Source organism: Poecilia reticulata, chromosome 6 (genome assembly GCF_904066995.2).
Source record: "Poecilia reticulata chromosome 6, P_reticulata-male-v2, whole genome shotgun sequence".
In the NCBI taxonomy this organism is placed as follows: Eukaryota; Metazoa; Chordata; class Actinopteri; order Cyprinodontiformes; family Poeciliidae; genus Poecilia; species Poecilia reticulata.
In genome coordinates, this window is record NC_088835.1 from 19,694,545 (window position 1) to 19,713,097 (window position 18,553).

General features: G+C 41.4%; 1 protein-coding gene across 2 annotated transcripts in view; it reads right to left on the minus strand.

Moving 5' to 3' along the window:
• Positions 1-17,705, minus strand: part of LOC103466047 (transcription factor Maf) — a 52,407-nt gene extending 34,702 nt beyond the window's left edge. Inside the window, exons 1-3 of one of the 2 annotated variants that reach the window (XM_081608109.1) lie at positions 16,385-17,705; positions 10,306-10,376; positions 9,798-9,862 (exon numbers count right to left, since the gene is read on the minus strand). In XM_081608109.1, the coding sequence (XP_081464235.1) occupies positions 10,349-10,376; positions 16,385-17,361 (1,005 nt within the window). In that variant the 5' untranslated portion in view covers positions 17,362-17,705 and the 3' untranslated portion in view covers positions 9,798-9,862; positions 10,306-10,348. Of the gene's footprint in view, positions 1-9,797; positions 9,863-10,305; positions 10,377-16,384 lie in introns of those variants that run through there. The other variant, XM_008411351.3, reaches the window with a different exon arrangement.
• Between the last annotated feature and the right edge of the window lie 848 nt (positions 17,706-18,553).

The following is an 18,553-nucleotide window of genomic DNA, read 5'->3' on the forward strand; positions in this document are numbered from 1 at the left end:
TGAACTTTTCCACCTGTTTTTTATGTCCCAACCAGAACTTTACCACGTTTTATTCAGGAGTTTCTATGTACAAACGAAATACAAGGCTGCTCAAACATTTCACAAAGAAAAAAAATGTAAGAAAAAAAAAATGCGACCTGCAATTGTGCAAATCTTTTGGATTGGGGCTCTACCAGCTGGATGCAAGTGGAGGATACTTCTTGGCAAAACAGCCCAAGCGCAGTTTCAGGCAAACACAGCATGATGTGGCCACCACCATGTTTTATAATGGTGTGCTCAGGACGTGCAGGGTTAGTTTTTACCCCACAACAATTTTTCATAAAGAAAGAGTTACAATGTGGTCCTATCAGATTTTGCATGTTCACTTTGGCTTTGCTGTGTATCATGTAGGCTTATAAAATGGCACTAAATATCTTTCAGCAACACCAGTGCCAGACTGCTTAATGTGTATAACTAATAGTTGGCCTTTTACCAGATTCTCCCACCTAAACCACAGACTTTTGCCACTCCAACATATTGCCACTGACCTCTTTCTTGCGTTTCGCATTGTCTTTTTAGGTAGATAACAGTATCCTGCTAGGCTTGCAGTTTTGTCACCCTTTTGACATTTTAATATGATGCTCTGAAAGTTGTTCCAGTGAAGGCAAGACAAATGTGTATTCTGAGAACAATTTGAATTTTTAAACAAGTTTTCAGAGTAAAGGCGGGCTAAATATAAATGCATGCCACACTTTTTAGATTTTGATTCGTAACTAAGCCATGCATCCTTCTCTCTCCTCTTCATAATTATGCACTTCATTTCATTTGCCTTTTCCATGTTTCATTGAAGTTTGTGTTTGCTACATGGATAAATACGTTTGCAATGTTTGGTGTTTTATTTCTTCCCTTCCTTTTACCTCACTTTTATTCTTTTTGCTTCCTAAGATTATTTTACGATTTACCTGTGGTTTAGGGCTAAATTGAACACCACTCAGACTTGTTTCTTAAGAAATTTTCTTTGTCGTATACCTGCTTGTTCCCGAAGCACCAAACTGCCAGAGACCTCATGTCACTCCTGCCATTTTCTTCTTCCCTCTCCTGTTCCTCATGTGAAGAAAAGTATTTATTTTCATTTATCAAAGCCTTTTACCCCTGAGAGAGAGAGAGAAATTGCAGTGTCTGCAATTTACAGTGTTTGTGTGTGTGAGTGTGTGTGTCAGGGGAATGTGCAGCAATGCTGGGGGTTATTATGAAGAGACTGAAATGCGACAGGAGATTCCTCTGATTGGGAATAAAACACCATCTTATCTATTTAAATAAACCCCACTGCAGCTTCATCTACACACAAATATGTGCATATGCACACACACGCATACCGACACAAACTAAAAATACGAGCGTTCATGCAGGCTGAAGCTAGAAAGTAAAGACATTTACTAAAGCACCAACACACACATGAATGCACAAAAATAAATGTGCATAAGCTGGCAAATCTATGCATGTAAATAAACACAGGAGCAAATTCACAAAGGGATTTGTAGTAATTAAATTGCAATGATCACCCTATTTTAGCTTTCACTTTGAAGATGAAAAAATTGTGTTGCGAGGAAAAAGAGGATGAGAGCAAAAACAGTCCTGATTGAACATGAAAAAAACATCTAATTATTCAACAAAGAGTAGTTACTGTAAGAATAAAAAGAAAAATAAACAGATATAAAATCAGAAATATTGCAGAGTAATCGTCCACATTGATCTTCTGACACTAACCTTCTGATCTGCTTGGGATCCTGTAGTTTTTAAGGAACCTCCTACATGGAAGCGTCCAAAAGACGCTTCCAGTGAAACAGTTGAATCAGAGAAACAGTTGAGCAGTGATATGTGTTGGATGTGCAGTTGGACGCTGCAGATGTCCCCCCCCCCACCCCCCCGGCGGTCTGACGCTAATAATATTTCCCCTGCAAATTTTATTTAAGTTAAAGCAGCAGAACATGTTCCATCCAGAACACTGCTGCACCTAAACAAATCTCAACTCTCTTGAAACTGGGAGAGTTGAAGTGTTTATTCAGATATATGTCTGAATAGGCATTATACATTTTGCTTCTTTTTAAAAAAATCTCTACTAAGATTATTCAACAGCACTTGGATGTAGAGTTGGATGAAATACTGTGGCTCTAAATCCAGCATTTGGACATAGAGCTATCATTGCCCATGTGCCGAGTGATACGGAAATTATTTAGTCTGATCAAATCTTTAGGCTGTTTTTTCTTTTTTATTCATTGAGATGTTGGCTACTGGTTATCTGTGTTGTGCAAGAACCCTCTAATTTGGGGTAAACTCATTTAATTGCTTGTGCAAATGTCTGCTTGTTTGTAATCTCTTGCCTTTACACTCAATTGGAAACTGTTCAAATTATTGAATTTTGCGAAAGAGTGGATAAATTTCAGATTTAAATTGTTGATACTGGATACTTCCATTCCCTTTCTATACAGGGCAAAATGTCAACAACTCTGTCAACTCCTCTTCCTCTGCTTATTTGTTGACAGCATTGAACCATACTGCAAAAAAACAACAACAAGCAAACAAACAAAAAAAAACCCTGAGAAATATCATATCACTAGTAGCATACAATTTTTTATAAAAACAGAGAAAGTAGATATTTTGAAGATGCTGACATTCTTCTTTACAAGAAAGTATTATAGAAAATACAACTTTAATTTATTGTGATTCCATTCCTCACAGTACGGGACACAACTGACAAAAAAAAAAAGAAAAAGTTTAGTTTCGCAGAATAATCTTTACCAAAAATAAATACTAGATACTAGAACTAAGAGTTTGGACTGCGACTGTTGCTAGAAAGCCAGCTTGATTCAAAGATCAGAGAAAATGCAGAGACTTTCACAGAAAATTGTTCTGTGCATGGGGAAAAAAATGAAAGATGTTCACTTGCTTGACAGTTTGCAGTACAAACACACGCCCTGACTCTATTGACTTTGTACTCTGGTGAAGTTAATATAAACACAGATTATTTCTTACCCTCTCAGACTGCTGCTATTGTCGCATGCACCAGCTTTCTGAACAGACAGTATAAGGTCCTGGCTCTGTGGGATACAGCGATGCAGCTACTCTAAGAGGTTTTCCTGCACAGAAAACTAAGTACATCATTTCAAAATAATAATAAAAAAAAATAAAAGCTCCTCAAACAACAAAAATAGCCCCAACATTTGCCCATCTGAATCTGTCCTGCTGCGTAAAACCTGACTGACTCAACTCCTCTCAGTGTAAAGACGCGTCGAGCCAGTTAGTGACCGCTGTCTTTTAATGAATGAGATCTCCGAGAAAACCACAGCCTCCCGACTCCACTGCTCTCCACTTCCAGCCCATCAAAAACAGGCTGCGTGTGTGTTTTATTCTTTTTCAGTCATGAATCTTTAAACATCCCTTTTAAAGTAAGTGGGCAGGCTGAATCTCTGCAGAACGCCCGACCTGGGCTGCTGAAGCACCCATTCAGACTCTCCACATCATCTCAGCTGCCTCACTTACGCTCACAGACACTCGGAAAGCCGGCTGAAGACAGCTGAGGACACAAACGCGAAGAATGGAAGCATGCCGTGTGTTTGCGTTTGAAATCAATCACCAGGAAACAAAAGGCAAGCTGACAGTTAAATGTATATTTTCTCTGCATCACTTTCTCTACCACATCGCAGCAGCGTTTGCCATGAGCAGGCCTGGAGACGTGAATGTCATACCAACACCTCACACAGTAAATAAACAGCCGGGTCAAAATCACAGCAAACACACACGACTACCATCTGTTTATTAGCCTATCCCAGTGAGTCAGTGAGCCTCGCCGAGCCCAAATATACTAACATTCAGCATTAGTTTTTAAAAAATGATAAAAGCTTTAAGCGTGTTTGAAAGGTTACAGAGTATTAATATCCCTCTATCTCTCCACCCCCAACACACAAACACACTTTCTCCCTCCTTCTCTTCCTGTAAATGAGTGATTTATCTGCCTTAATTGCTGCCAGTGGTTCATGCGGTCATGTGACCACAACCTGACAGCATGTGACAAATACGGCCTGGAAATGAAACCCTGCATCGCAAACAGAAACACGCAAACGCTTGCATGGCATCTGCAGAGCTACAGCGTGTTCAGATACTGACAAAAATAGATTTGATCTAATAAAAGCGGCACTTTGAAAAGGAACTACAGTTTGAGCTCGGGTTTTAGAATGCTATCATAATAATAAAAGATATTTATCAAAATGAGGTAAAGGGCAAAAGAGAAAAAAACCTACAATCAATAATGATAGACCAAGTACATCTATTGTTGTGAGCCGCTTCACTGCGGTCCCACGCAAATGGCGAGTCAAATACACACACAGACATCCGGCCCACAGTGGACTCCAACACTCCGACTGGCGTATTTTTCTTCCTCACGGTGCTGTTGCAGCAAGATGCTGACTGAAGGGTCTGCAGTGCTCAGGTCATGCATCTTATTGTTACATGAAGCCAGTTCCCATCCACTGACCTTTTTATTCACCGCACCATACATTGTTAAAATAATGCATGAGGTGTCATCGTGTGATATTATAAGCAGCAGTTTGTGTGTGCAGATCATGTAGACTTTGTAGAGAAACAAAAGTAGCACCGAACCCAAACATGTAACATTTAGGGGAATTGATAAAAGCTCTCTCTAATGCAAATGTTGCTTTTTTATATATTCGGCAGATGAAAGTGGTTTCAAAGAATGTTTTTCTCAAATAAAATGAGCATAATTGTTTTGGGTTTATAAATGGGTTTATATTTAGCCAATACTGACATTTTTTCACCATTTGGCTTTGCAAATCATCTCTAGCTCATTCGGATCGAATAAAGAGCAGGTGTGACTAATGTCACAAATGTATTTAGGTAAGAACTTTGACTGGGCCGTTCTAACGCATGAATATGCTTTGATATACCTCATCTATGCAATTTCACTGTAGCTTTGGCTGTGTGTTTAGGGCTTGCATGTAAAAAAAAAAGTTCAGTTTTGGTTTTATCCAACAACCAGATCACCTTGTTTTTCATGTCTTCAACGTCCCGCGTTTAGTTTATAGTAAAGAGAATAAAGTATAAACTGGATTTTACTTCAGGGTATGAAAATGAAGTGGCTAAACAAATGCAAGATATTATTCTTTTTGATTTTTGAGAAAAGTGTGTGTGCCTTTTTTTCTTCCACTTCATAACCACGCTCTAATTCGCCTTAACATAAAATCCTAATAATATTCCCCAAAGATGTTTGTTGTAATGTGAGAAAATGCGAATAAGTTCAAGCAGGTTGAATCTATTGCAAGGTAGAATAAATTCACATAGTATTTTTGTTGTTGCTCTCTTATTTACACATTGTGCAGCTCTCAAGCCTTTTGCTGTGTTTTTTTTTTTGCCATGTATTTACATGGATGCCACAATTTCTATAAATACTATTATTAATTATAAACAAGCTTATTTGAAGTGATGCAGCGAACAATATTCCAGCTTTACTTTTTCTGAAAGAGCAATTAATTTCCTCCAGTATTGCTCTCACTATTTAGATTGCAACTAATGAGCTACTCAGTGCTAATCTCTGTTTTGTCTCCCCTATATGCTCATATAAATACAATTTACCCAGAGTGTTGTACGCTGTGATCCAACCACCACATTAATGACGCTTTCAGGAGGACTGAAGGAGAGGATAAGAGGGGCAGAGTGGAAAGATAAACATGCGGTTTTTCTGATTGACTGAGCGGCAGGAGCTGAACTTATAATAGGATAAGGGGATTTTGCACTTTAAGGCACATCTATTTGGAAAGTAAGTGTGCGCGCTTAGTTTTGCACCACTTGTGAGTTCTTTTTATTTTTGCAGGTTTGCATATTGCATTTATGAATGCCACTGCATAAACAGGTAACGGGTGGGGGGGAAGGGGTAGTTGGGGGGCAGCAATGACTCCAACACCTCTGCACCTTCCCTCCCCCCCTTATTTATTTGTCTGTATTAGTTAGCTCCTTCTCAGCACTTAAAATTAATGTCATCCAGCACAAAATAGAGGCTGAAAGCTAAAATTCAGCACTTTCTCTGCAGCCCGGTTATTTATCAAGCTAACAAGGAGAAGACGCATCCTGTTTCAGCCGGGCCCAGGAAATATGTGCCATTAAAGCCCAGAGCTTGTGTCTGAGAGCCGAGGAATAAAAGTGAGGGTGTCAGGGAGAGCGGATGGACGGCGTTGCCGGCAATATGGATGCGGAAAGAGCAGCAGACACATTTATATAAAAGGGACAATGGATGCTCTTGGGTTGAACCGTGAGAGTACATGTGCTCCATGTGTGTATTAGAAGTGCTGATTCGCTGACGGCTATAAAAGACGATCCTTTAGGGGAAACAGAAGACGTAGTTTGGAGCTTTGAATAAATCATGCGCTGCCACTGTGAGGTTAGCGCTAATTTTCTCTTTAGGAGAAGGGTGTCGAAACACGTCCCGAGGACTGTTAGTATTATGCCATGTTAACATCTCTGTGGCATCAGGAGCTAACGCCCGAGCGTTGGAATTCAATTAGACACTGGGTGCAACGCTAAGCAGGTTGCAATAGGGCGGTCACCACAGGGAGGAGAAGAGAGGAGACGATGGCGACGCTGAGGGACAAGAGGGGAGGAAGAAGCGTGTGCTTTTTGTGTGAATGTGCAAAGAGAAAGAGACTGTAGGCTGAAGAGGAAGGCCCAGGGCTGCTGTGATTCAGGTGAATACAAAATACCACGCTAACCTCCGGCTCATCCCCAGTTCCTCTCTCAGTCACAACCTGAGGACAACAGAAGCTCGGAGGCTCCCACGCAAACTACACACACACACACGTACGTACGCATTCCCACTTCATGGTAAGAGCTTTGCAGCTAATTATCTATGAATAAAACAACACATTTTGGATCTAACAAGTTGAAAGAACCAAGAGGGGGGAAAAAAAACGACGTTAGCATCATTTCAAAAAAGAGAAGGGTTGGTGTTTAAAGGTTTAGCTCCGGGCTGACACGTTCTGCTCAAGTATCACCAGTTCTGAATAGAAAAATGTATACATTTTTAAAAACAATCCAACTCTAAGCACAACTGTTTAACTTGTGGAACTTAACAAGTGGGGAGGTGGACTCTTTTCCCCTCCCTTTTTCTGGATTTCAGAACACAGTTCTGCTTGCTCCCTCTCTTTTCCAGATGAGTTCGTATAATGAGCATACATCCTCCTTGTCTTCTGGGTTTTACGAATAGAGGGATGACGTCTATGTCACTACCAAAAACCATGCCGCTGTAATGAGTCGCCCAATGCGAGGCGGTGGTGGTTATATATAACCCAGGTGGTAAGGAGAAGTGAAGTCTGTCATTCGGTGGAAGGAGTAAATCCTCCCCACTGCACAACACAAAAGGATTCAGCAGTGTTTCATAAATGACAGTTCAGAGTTGGAGGTTTGTGTGGGCAACACCTTGATATGTGTTGTTTTCCACCTAAAATCAGCTGGTTTGAACGAGATTTCTCTTCAGAAACTGGCAAGACTTTTATTCAAACACTGCACTCTGACTTTAACAGGAACATGATTACTGTTTGTGTAGTTAATGTAAAATTTCCTTAGAAGGTTGATATTTTACAATGATCTCTGGCTCCTCTATAGTACGTGGAAGAAATGTTTTACATCCACAGCAAAGTAGGTGGAAGTGAGAGACTTACATACCTGAAGTTCATGCCTGTTTTGTGCTTTATTTGGGCTGTTGTTTCTCTAGGACAGAATGATGGTAAACCATATAACTTACATTTTAATGACAAGTTTTGGATGATTAAGTAAAGATTCAGTGCAGAATAAGCAAACCTCTTCTTATACAGCCATCCAAAGGTGCCTTTAGAATATTTTGTAAGTTGCAGCCAAATGTTGTGGCCACTAATAATATTGGAGTTGCACCAAAGTCATAATAAAATGATGGCTATTTCACTGTAAGTGCTATTGATGCATTGTAAAAAGTGAATGAAACAGCTAGTGACACAGAACGACTCCCTATAGTTGTTCTACTTTACCTCTAGTCAGTGATTGCATGGTTGAAAATTGGACACAACTGATTGTTCCAAAAGGAAAATGATTTCAAATGTATATTAAAACTGTTTTTGGAAACGATGAAAAGGACTAACATGAAACTTCTGGACGAGTCCTGAACCTAAAGGCTTTGCTGAAAAGCCAAATCAGTGGTAGGAATCTGATCAATTCAAATGAAGCCTTTATGATGAGAAACATGATCAAATATTCAATCAGAATTATGCCAGGACTTTGAAAAAGGGCTACACAAATGTGCGGTTTCTCTGGAGTGGGCTCTCTCATACTTAACTGATTACTAGATGTTTATATGGATAATTTATTTGAGGTTCTATGTGTAATTTTGAATCTACATTTTTATCAAAGCTGCATGTTATGGTGTTAGTTGAATCCAAATGCTTCTTTAAAAGCCCCAAAGTGATTTCAACAACACTCTTTCTGAAGATGAAGGGATGTATCCACAATGTAGGTAATACCATTTAAAAATATATTCTCTTTCCTTTTACTTGATGCACACTATGACATGGGAACGTATTCTTCTTCTGCTGCTACACAAACCTGACCTGCCTGCTGTCAGCCACAGAGGCACCGCCGCCCCCGCCGCCCCTGTCGCCCCCGTCCCTCCTCACCCAAGTGGCCGACTCACCCTGTCACAGTGAGGAGACGGTGAGTTGCGTGAGGAGAGATGACGGTGGATAAAAGAAAAGAAAATAGGGACAGAGGGTGGTACCGAAGGAGAGGAGGAGGCCTGCTGGGTGGGTGGGCGTGGGTTCTGGAGCTTCCTTCTAATGTGCCCTCTCCACTCCCCTCCCTGTGACCTCAGCGCTCCTGACAGCAAGAAAGTGCTGAAGCATGCAGGTGTCCTAATGCTGCAGGCACACACAAGCGAACGCGAAACCATCCTGCACACACACACACGCCAACACGCGCGCACACAGATGCAGGAATCCTGCATTACTTCCCTGTTTTCTGCCTGATTTTCAATTCTTTCAGCACCTGCCTACACGCTGTCAGCGCTTCCAACGCTTTCGACTGTTCATCTGTATAAAAAAAGAGGGACTTTTGATGAAGTGTGTTTAAAAAAAAAAAAACGAATATGCATGTGCTTTGCAAGCAGAACACATGAGGAAAGCAGAGTATGCTGGCGGCTGCACAGTAAAATTAGCTGATGCTGATGCGGTAGTTTTCCACTGTCCAGCCTTTTAAATGCATGAGCTAAAACCTGAGGTGTCCAGAGAGTGTCCTGTCCTGTGTGGCTGCGTGTGTGTGTGTGTGTGTGTGTGTGTGTGTGCGTGTGTTGGAGAGGGGGTTGGCATTAGAGAGTTGTATTACAGTGGTGATGAGTCGCCTGACTGCAAGTCTGATACCTCAGCAGCACCCAGCATTGACCAGGCCTTTAAATAAAGCCTTCGATCCTCCAGCAGCAGAGAAGGTCACCGCTTGCCTCTGGTTACCCTGCCTGTCTGTCTGCATCCACGGCCAGGAGCCCTCCTGCCATTCATCCCTCACCCCTTCATTCTGACGTGGGATTCCAGGTGCCTTTCCTTTTCTCTCAATCCCTCAGCTCCTTAACTTTGCTCCGACTTCCTTCCAGCTTTGCTCCCTTTCTCTGCTGCTCTTTGCCGCCTGGCCTCTTCCATCTACTTCAGTTTTTCTACTGGAAATGTCAGACGGCAAAAAAAAAAAAAAAAAAGTAGTCCTTGCTTTCCCTTTCTCACTCCATCAGTCCCACCATCCATCCATCTCTTTGTCAGCTCCAGATAAAAATAATGTCCAGGGCTTTTTGTTCGTTTTCTCCTTTGCACTGAGAGCAGAGAGGAAGAAGGAAGTCATGGGAGGTCAGAGGAGAGGGGAAAGGTTTTGGTCTCATCCCATGAGTGCTGTGCATGTCAGCCTCTGTCATTCAGGGAGCACCGTTAGAGCCCGAAACACTTCGCATAGGAAAAGTTTAAATGAAAGGGAATTTGGATGTCATACTAGTGAATGAATAAATTAATTGAAACTAAAAATAATGATAATACTGCAGCTAGGGCTTAGATCCAAACTTAGTATAAAACAGCAGAAATAAAGTAAATTGTGTTATGCAACCAAATCCTGTTTGTCAGTGTTTGTATTTTGTGGACCAAGCATTTTCTTGAAAATGTGTTTTCTTTTTTCATTTTCTCCCGTTCAAAGCACCACATAGGGAAGAATACTTTCTACAAAGGACACGCTTTTTGTAAAATACAAAAAAAAGGGATGTGTTACCGCAATCTCCAGGCTGGTGGGGCCAAGAAAGCACAGCTCTCTATCACAGATGGAGGAATTTTCTCGACGTCCTAAAAAAAGAACGAAATAAGAATTAGTCTTAAGGAGGGAAGGACACATTAATTCAATAGCAGTGAAATTCAGCTTTAAGTGTCGGATTTAACATTAATGTGGGGAAGTTTCATTTCAAAAATGTACAAAACAAATACTGCAGAAAGTTTAGTGTCATAGCAATGAGATATTAAAGAATCCAAAAAAACGTTTCTTTTCAAATCTTTTCAAATTCAAACTTAAGCTGAAGATACAAAGAGGTATAAAGTTCCACACAGCTGCGAGGTAATGACTTCCTAAGGATATTTCATAAGTAAATGCATATATTTCCGCTCAGTGCGGTGCAGTGTTTAGCATTGTTGCATTGCAAGATGCATCAATCTTGGCCTGACCTCCTTTCTGCAGGGAGTTTGCATGTCCTCCCTGTGTTCTTCCAAATACCCCTCGGTGTGTGTGTGTGTGTGGGTGTGTGCGTGTGTGTGCGTGTGTGTGTGTGTGTGTGTGTGCGCGTGTGTGTGTGTGTGAGTGTGTGTGTGCATGGGCACCTGCCCTGTGATGGACCGACAAACAACTTTGCTCTGAGTAGGATTCTTAAGTTTCTTCTTCTGTCCCCTTATTTTCAAAAATCACATGATGCGTTCAAACACACAGGGACGCTCACACACATTTATATTTAACATGAAGTCAATTCATCTACAAATTCAAAACTTCATATCAAACTATATGTCGCAGTATTTGAAAGATTTGAACCCATGCGAGGAACAGTCACAGTTTTAGTGCATTATTTACAAATTATGATGTAGTAGTATAATTACTATTAATCTTCGTTTTTTTTTAAATTTTATTTGCTGCATCAGAGATGATTGTCAATAGAAAAAGTCCATAAGTCTCATGATATATTTTTTTTTTATGTTTTTTTTTTCTTGGTTTAAGAATTGAAGCAATTAGGTGCTGAAGACTATTAACGCCCCTCTATCCATCTTTAAGCAACAATGAAAACCATTTATTTCTCTGTAATCCGATTCATACAGCCGTCAGATGGACTCTGACCCATGGAGCTGCAGAGGAGTTCCCAGTCTCTGATCTGCAGTACAGGGAAGGGCTATCAGCTAGAAACTCACCAAACCCTCCACCTGACTGACTCCCATAACACTAACTCTATTTTGTTCAAAGTTTGCAAAGTAAACCCAGATAATTTAATCTATTAACAAATAAAGCAGCCTGAGAATTACATGTCTACATATGGGCGCCTTTATACAAGCGTGTGCACACATTTCCACTTTGTGTGCCCTCTCTTCCTAACTCAAACAGCCACACGCTCACATAGCAGAGGCCCACGTGCAGATGGCTTGGACATGGCAGCCTTGTTTGGGGTCAAGGCCTTTCCCAGGTACAAATGAAAGAGAGAGGCGAGACTCTGGAAGTGGCTGAACAACGCGGCGGGTCACCTTGCCTGAGAAAGAGATCAATGTCTGTTTGACTGGCCAAGGGAGAGGCTGCCTGCAGAGGAAGGGTAAATCACCCCTCGCTTCATTGAGATGCAGGTAAAATACACAAGGGCTCCAGCTCCACCCTGCATGACATAAACTCGTGCATGCCGAACATGCTTTCTGCATCTCCCAGAACTTTCCACAGCCTCTGTGCTCTGAAACTTAAGCTACTCTGATTTTATTTACCCAAATCATCACTCTTGCTCTCCAGCTGTGCATTCCAATCACAGCTTCTTGCACACACATAAATGCAAATCTGGCTGCAGAGAACCGCAAATCCAGACCCAGACAATTAAATTTCCCTCACAATGCCTTCCGCTTGCAAGGAAAACAAATATCACACAAGGCATCTACGGGCAAGAAGAAAGCCGTGTTTACAGCCGTGGCGTTCTTTGCACATGCACAGCTGCGATGGGATGGGGAAGAGGTAAATTATTGGGGTTTCAAATAAATGACATAACTCAGGACACAACGAGAGGGCGAGGGGAGGGAGCAGCTCTGCCTCTGACAGAGCTGGATGATAGACGGAGCACAGAGGAACATGAATGCAGCTGATTTAAATCACTTTAAATGTAAATGTTTATCGTGTGGAGTGATGCAGATGCAGATTGAGTGGAAAAGATTGAAAACGTTTCCTCTTTTGAATGCGAATTTGTTTTTAACCCTTTGGGTTTGGTGGTTATTGTCACGGGGTGGGGGATTGGAATCAGGGAACAGAAATTCAATAAATATCGCTTTGTGACTCCTACTGCTGCAAAGTGTATTTTCACGTTGACGTAAAATCTTTTTAAATTTAAAGTCAGGAACGTGGAGTTAAATCTGTGGTGGATCTTTTGCCATTAGAAGCAATTATTATTATTATTTCTTTTCTTTTTCCAGGTTGGATCGTTTTGATTCTGCTAAAGGAAAAAAGGTACCTGCTTTTGAGTTTAGATGAACATTCTTCAAAGATGGTAAAGATAAAGCTAGAAAATTCCTCGGCGTCATGATAAACTGACCCGTACCTTCAGATTTAATACGCTTAAGCTAAAGCACATGGACACCCCTCCACCACAAGGTCACACAGAAGACCTTGCTCACTGGCTACTGAGCCCCCGCACACAAACAGACACTCGACAGACGACCACATCCTTTGTCCTTCTAATTCTGAGACATTAAAGCAAAGCACATGATGATGATTCAAATGTCAATACTGGTAAATTAAAATTCAAAGTGATTTCCCATAGTTGACCTGAAAGAGAAGAGACCAATATTGTGACAGCAGACAACTACATTATCTTTAATAACCTAATCATTGGACAGACTGCAAATGATCACAGCGCAGAAGTCAATATACCAGGGCTGAGAATAGAATTACAGTTAATAATGACGGGATTAATAATGCACCATGTCTGTGCTCTGCATATGCATGCTTTTCCGTGAACTAGAAGGCGGCGAAAGGAGGACGCGGCAGAGGAAGCTCTGAAATGTTTGCTTCCTGTGCCTCCTGCCCTCTTTCAGCTACAGGAAGCGAAATCAGTGCTACTGAGCTCTCCTGGCCCTTGGTGTGACTAGAGGTCAAAGTGAGCAACAAATAAAAAAAAACAAAAAAAAAACACATCCTACAGAATTTCCACAGCAGCTTGCAATGATCAGCAAATCTTCACCTGTGCAAACCACCGTACAGCAGATCTCCTGTTGTCCACATGAGAAGCTCAAACTAGACGTTCATGAATAACTGAACTGATCCTGTCGCCATCTCAGAAGGAAAGGTGACATGAAAGACTCACAGTGTCTCCGTGCAGTTCCAGGGGTTATAACACAAATGTAATTAAATAGCTCACTATATTGACCTAATCAGATAGGGGGGCCATAAATTAGTGGACATGCTCACTAAAAGGCCCTCTCCTCTCAGCTAGTGTGCATCTCTGATCGTTTATCATTTGAAAGGAAGCAGGATGGCAGCCAGCCTTTCTGTTGTCTCTCACTCCCTTTTTTTTTTTATTTTTTTATTTATTTATTTTTTTAATCACAAATATTCCTGCAGGTAGGAGAGGATTCTTCATCAGTTTGGGCTTTCATGGGAGGCAGTGATGCAGAGGTGAAGCACACAAGGAATGGTCAGGATGGCCTGCAGTTTACGGTTTAGTTGTTCTGAAATTTCCATGAAAATCAGCCAAAAATCTGTAATAAAATTTGTGTGATTTTTTTCCCCCCTTTATTTTAAATAATTGAGCTAATCGGTTCTGCAGGGAGAGATAAGACAGTTTCTCTCCTCTACACAGACGTACTGTACACACGCTTATCATAACCACAACGGTTTGAAACAGAATGGGTTGGTTTTGCACAGCACCACAGTTCAGAGCCCGTTCAGCCTTGATCTCAGTGCTGCTCTTTAAGGTGGAGCAGAACTGAAACCCTCTGCATGAAGCTGAATTCAGAAACCTGTCCGCTGCTGAAAACCCTAATCCCTGCGACCGCCACCTGCTTTTTTTTTTTTTTTTTCAGCGTTTCTACTGGCCAAAGTGGCAGAAAAAAAAAGTTTTGGGAAGACGAGTTGACATAGTGGTTACTACATTGTACTAGTTACACTGGCGTGCCGGAAATGTTAAGTATTGCGCATAACTTTGTCAAAAAGACTTAGCGTAGTTTTCATTTGCAACGTCTCGTCTCGGATTTACATTTTTTTTATGTAAAAAAAAAAAAACAATATTCGGTTTTACAAAATATACGTTTTCTTTCATCTACACAAAAAGCTTTATCGTCACTAAAAGTCTGAAAAAGAGGGACTCCATAAAAACTGCATTCAACTAGTGGAGCAGGAAAAAGTGCAAGTTTACTCTAAAATCAATCATTAACGTTGCCTTCATTTGAAACCGTGGAGCATGGATATCCATTCATGGGACAAAATGATTGTTTTTCTTTTTTATTATTATTTCATGTTTTCGGCTTAATTTTTTTTATTTAAGAGATTTTTCCTTTTGTGGTTTTGAGCAACAGGTTTAGGCCGTCAATTTTATTTTTCATTTGATTTATTGTGAAAGGAAAAAAAACATCAATTTCTCCACTGGAACAAAGCCTTTTAGTAACAATTTGGTTGGATTATAAAATGCATGTAAATTAAAATAAATGACTTCATCATCTGCAGCTTGATGCTTAAGCAGGAGTTTATCCCGGAGCTGTCATTTTACGCACCATGCGTTTAATATTTGCGTCAGTTCTTCATCATAATTTACATGCGTATAAACAAAAGATCTAACCACTTAGTGACATCTGAACTTTCTTTTTTATTTATTTATCTCTAGTTACGTTTCAGTTTCAGTCAGAAACTGAAACAAAAATGCGGTGTGCGTGCGTGTGTGTGTGTGTGTGCGTGTGTGTGTGTGTGATGCGCCTTTCCAAACACTGAGACAGATAACATGAAAACTGAACAGAACAAATAAAAAGATGATCAGGAGAATTAATTAGTTTTCCATTCATGAAGGTTTATTGATGGGTGATAAATGAATGGATTCTGCACGTTGACTTTAAAACATTTCGGTTTGCTTAATTAAAAACACCCGCAGTGTTCTGAATATTATTCAGTAGTTTTGATTAATAAAAGGCAAACACAATTATTTTTGTTGCAACAAATTAACTGTTCTTTTTGTCTAATTAAAGCGGCTTATATGTTTCCCGTTTTAGTATTTTATCATCAGTCCCACCTGTTGATTAATCCTTTGTGCCTGTTTGTTAATCATGGAAGAATATTCTGTGAGATCACCCTCTGCGTTTTCTGTTGGGCCTTTACTATAAATCAATACTGAGTACAAAGTTGCTTTACAGTCATATTCCCCATGTGGCTCCGACAGAAGCCAAAGTCTTGGCCGCAGACAACTTTAAATATTAAGTAATGGTTCTGAGCAATGCAACAAATACACACAAGTTCACAAAACAAAAAGAAAAAAAACATGAAAAGGAGCAATTAAAATAGCATCCGAACATGACCAGCATGCATGGTTTCACTTTGTCACCACAGTCTCCAAACTTCTGATCTGACAGAGTTTGGCTATTTTCCACAATACAGTTCAAATGAATGACGTGACAATGAGATCATTTATGTTCAAATACATTTAAAATAAACATAAAATGAAGCTACCGAGCCTGGGAATTTTTTTATTTTTTATTTTTCCCAATCAACAAATTTGCGTAAAAGAAGAGGCGCAGAAAGAGGCGCTGCGCAGCTAGCTCCTCTGCGCAAAATGTCTGTAAAGAAACATTAAGAAGCGGACTTGAATTCTTGAAAATGTGTCAAAACTATTTATTTATGATGTCTTTTAAAGATGATTCAATAAAAATCAAATAAAAATCCTCGCTTTGACATGTAAATGAAGTTGAAATGACAGAAAAAAAATGTTTCCCCTTAAACTAAAGCAGATTTAACAAACAGCTTCGATCAAACCCACACACTCAACCGTTGTTTTTTTAATTTTTTTTAAAAGTTTTTAAACTAAAAGTTTTCTTTGTGTTTCAGTGTGAAGTTCGCGTATTACAAACTTTTTTTCAGCGCCGACACTCACATGAAAAACTCCGGAGATGACGGGTTGTTGTCACTGCTGGAGCCTCCGTTTTCTCTGAAGCCGGTGCTGATCAGCTTCTCGTATTTCTCCTTGTAGGCGTCCCTCTCCCTGGCCAGCCGGGAGATCTCCTGCTTGAGGTGGTCCACCTGCTGCATGAGCTGCGTCTTCTCCCCCTCCAGGACGTGCCGCTGCTGGACGCGCTTGTACCGACAGGACTGCGCATAGCCTCTGTTCTTTAGTGTCCTCCTCTTCTGTTTCAGACGGATCACCTCTTCCTTGCTGACCCCCCGGAGCTGCCGGTTCAGTTCCCGCACCGACATGGTGACCAGCTGCTCGTCCGAGAAGCGCTCCTCCAGGCGCAGGTGCTGGTGGTTTCCCCCCGCGCCGCCGCCGGACTGGGACCCGGAGGAGGGATGGTGTGCCCCTGTGTGGTGGTGGTGGTGGTGATGGTGGTGGTGGTGGGGAGTCCCGTTCTGGGCCGCGGCAGCGGCGATGACCGCGGACACCACGGCGGCCGCTGATCCCATCTCCTCCCCGGCCATGGCGCCTCCCGCCCCGGCTGCTCCGCCGAACTGCTGCCCTCTGGCATAGCCGTCGAAGGTTTGGAGCTGGTGACTGCTGCTGATCAGCGCCTCTACGGCGTCCTCTGGGCTAAAGCCCAGAGCCTCGGGGTTCAGCTGCTGCTGGTACCCGGTCATCCAGTAGAAATCCTCCAAGTGCGTCTTCTGTTCGCTCCCTGATCCCGGACTGGGCGCCGAGAAGCTTGGAGAGGGGGGAACCGAGCTGCAAGGCGTGCTCATCGGGGTGGAAGATAGGGATCCCCCGGCGACCAGGCGGCTGCACTGGTTGATGCTGCGATCGGGCTCCACCGGCTCCTTTTTCACTTCAAACTTCATCAGATCGAAGTCATTAACATATTCCATGGCCAGGGGACTGGTGGGCAGGTCGGAGTTGCTCATTGCCAGCTCTGATGCCATCCTCTTGCTGTTGACAGTCCTCCAAAGGGGGTGAGGAGCACCTGTCAAAGTAGGCTGCTGAGACACGCACTGAGCCAGCTTGATTTCTTTATTTATTTTCTTCAAAACAGAAGGAAAAGTGAGTTCTCTCGCACTAATTGCGCAGCGCAGGTTCTGGTTTTGTGAGTCGATAAGTTTTTTTCTCTCTCTCTTCAGTCTGTGTTGCACAGACGCATTGGAGCAGCGCTGTTTCCTCCCTCTCTCCCAGCGTGCGGGTGTCTGAGCGCCGCTCTCTCTGTTTCTACCGTTTAACACTTCATGGCTCCTTTTAGGATTAGTGCGCCAATTTGAGGAGGTTCACGTATGTGTCCCGGCCAAATAGTTGCCTAGTAGAGATTGGGAGGAAAAAAAAAACAAAAAAAAAAAAACTCCACCCTAGGATTGATAGATTTTTTTTTCAAAGAGATCAGTCAGCCGACGAGTTAAAAACCATTGCTTAGTTTTATAGGCGTCCTGACGTCAGGACTGAAATATGAAATTGACTGAGACCCAGCCAATGAGCACGCCAGTCCATGAACATAATTAGCATAATAGAAGAAAAAGTTACGTTTTTTTCTCTTTTACTGTCCGAGTCTATCAATGGGATGATTTCAAAAAAAGTGACAGGCGTCTTTTTTTGAACTGAAACAGAAATAAAACTAGAACAATTATTAATATCGTTATGTAAGTTTTAACAAATTGGGATGCATTCATCTTAGCTCCTCAAAGTACTTTATATTGCAACAAATGATATTGAACATAACCGAATTAAAATGCATCAGAAATAAGTTTTTTTTTTTACTAAAGCACTCTAAGCCAGACTGTTTTAACTCATTTACTTTACATAGTTTGCATGTTGCCGTTTTACATGTATTTCATTCATTTTATAGCCAAATTGTTAATTAGTAAGTCAATCACAAACCATCTCTAAAGCTGAACTTTTGTGTAACTCAAAATATCATCATAAGTTTTAATAGGTTGTTTTTCCTTATCTGTCTCTTCAAACGGCAGATCCATTGTTTATTTAACTAGGGGGGAAAAAAAGATAAACGGCAACAGATAGTGTAATGATGTGAAGTGAGTGGAAAACAGCATGGTGAGGGCTTGCTCCGATTCAATTGCGCGATTAGAAAACCCAATGTCGCCACCTTTCGGTAGAAATGATCATTTACCT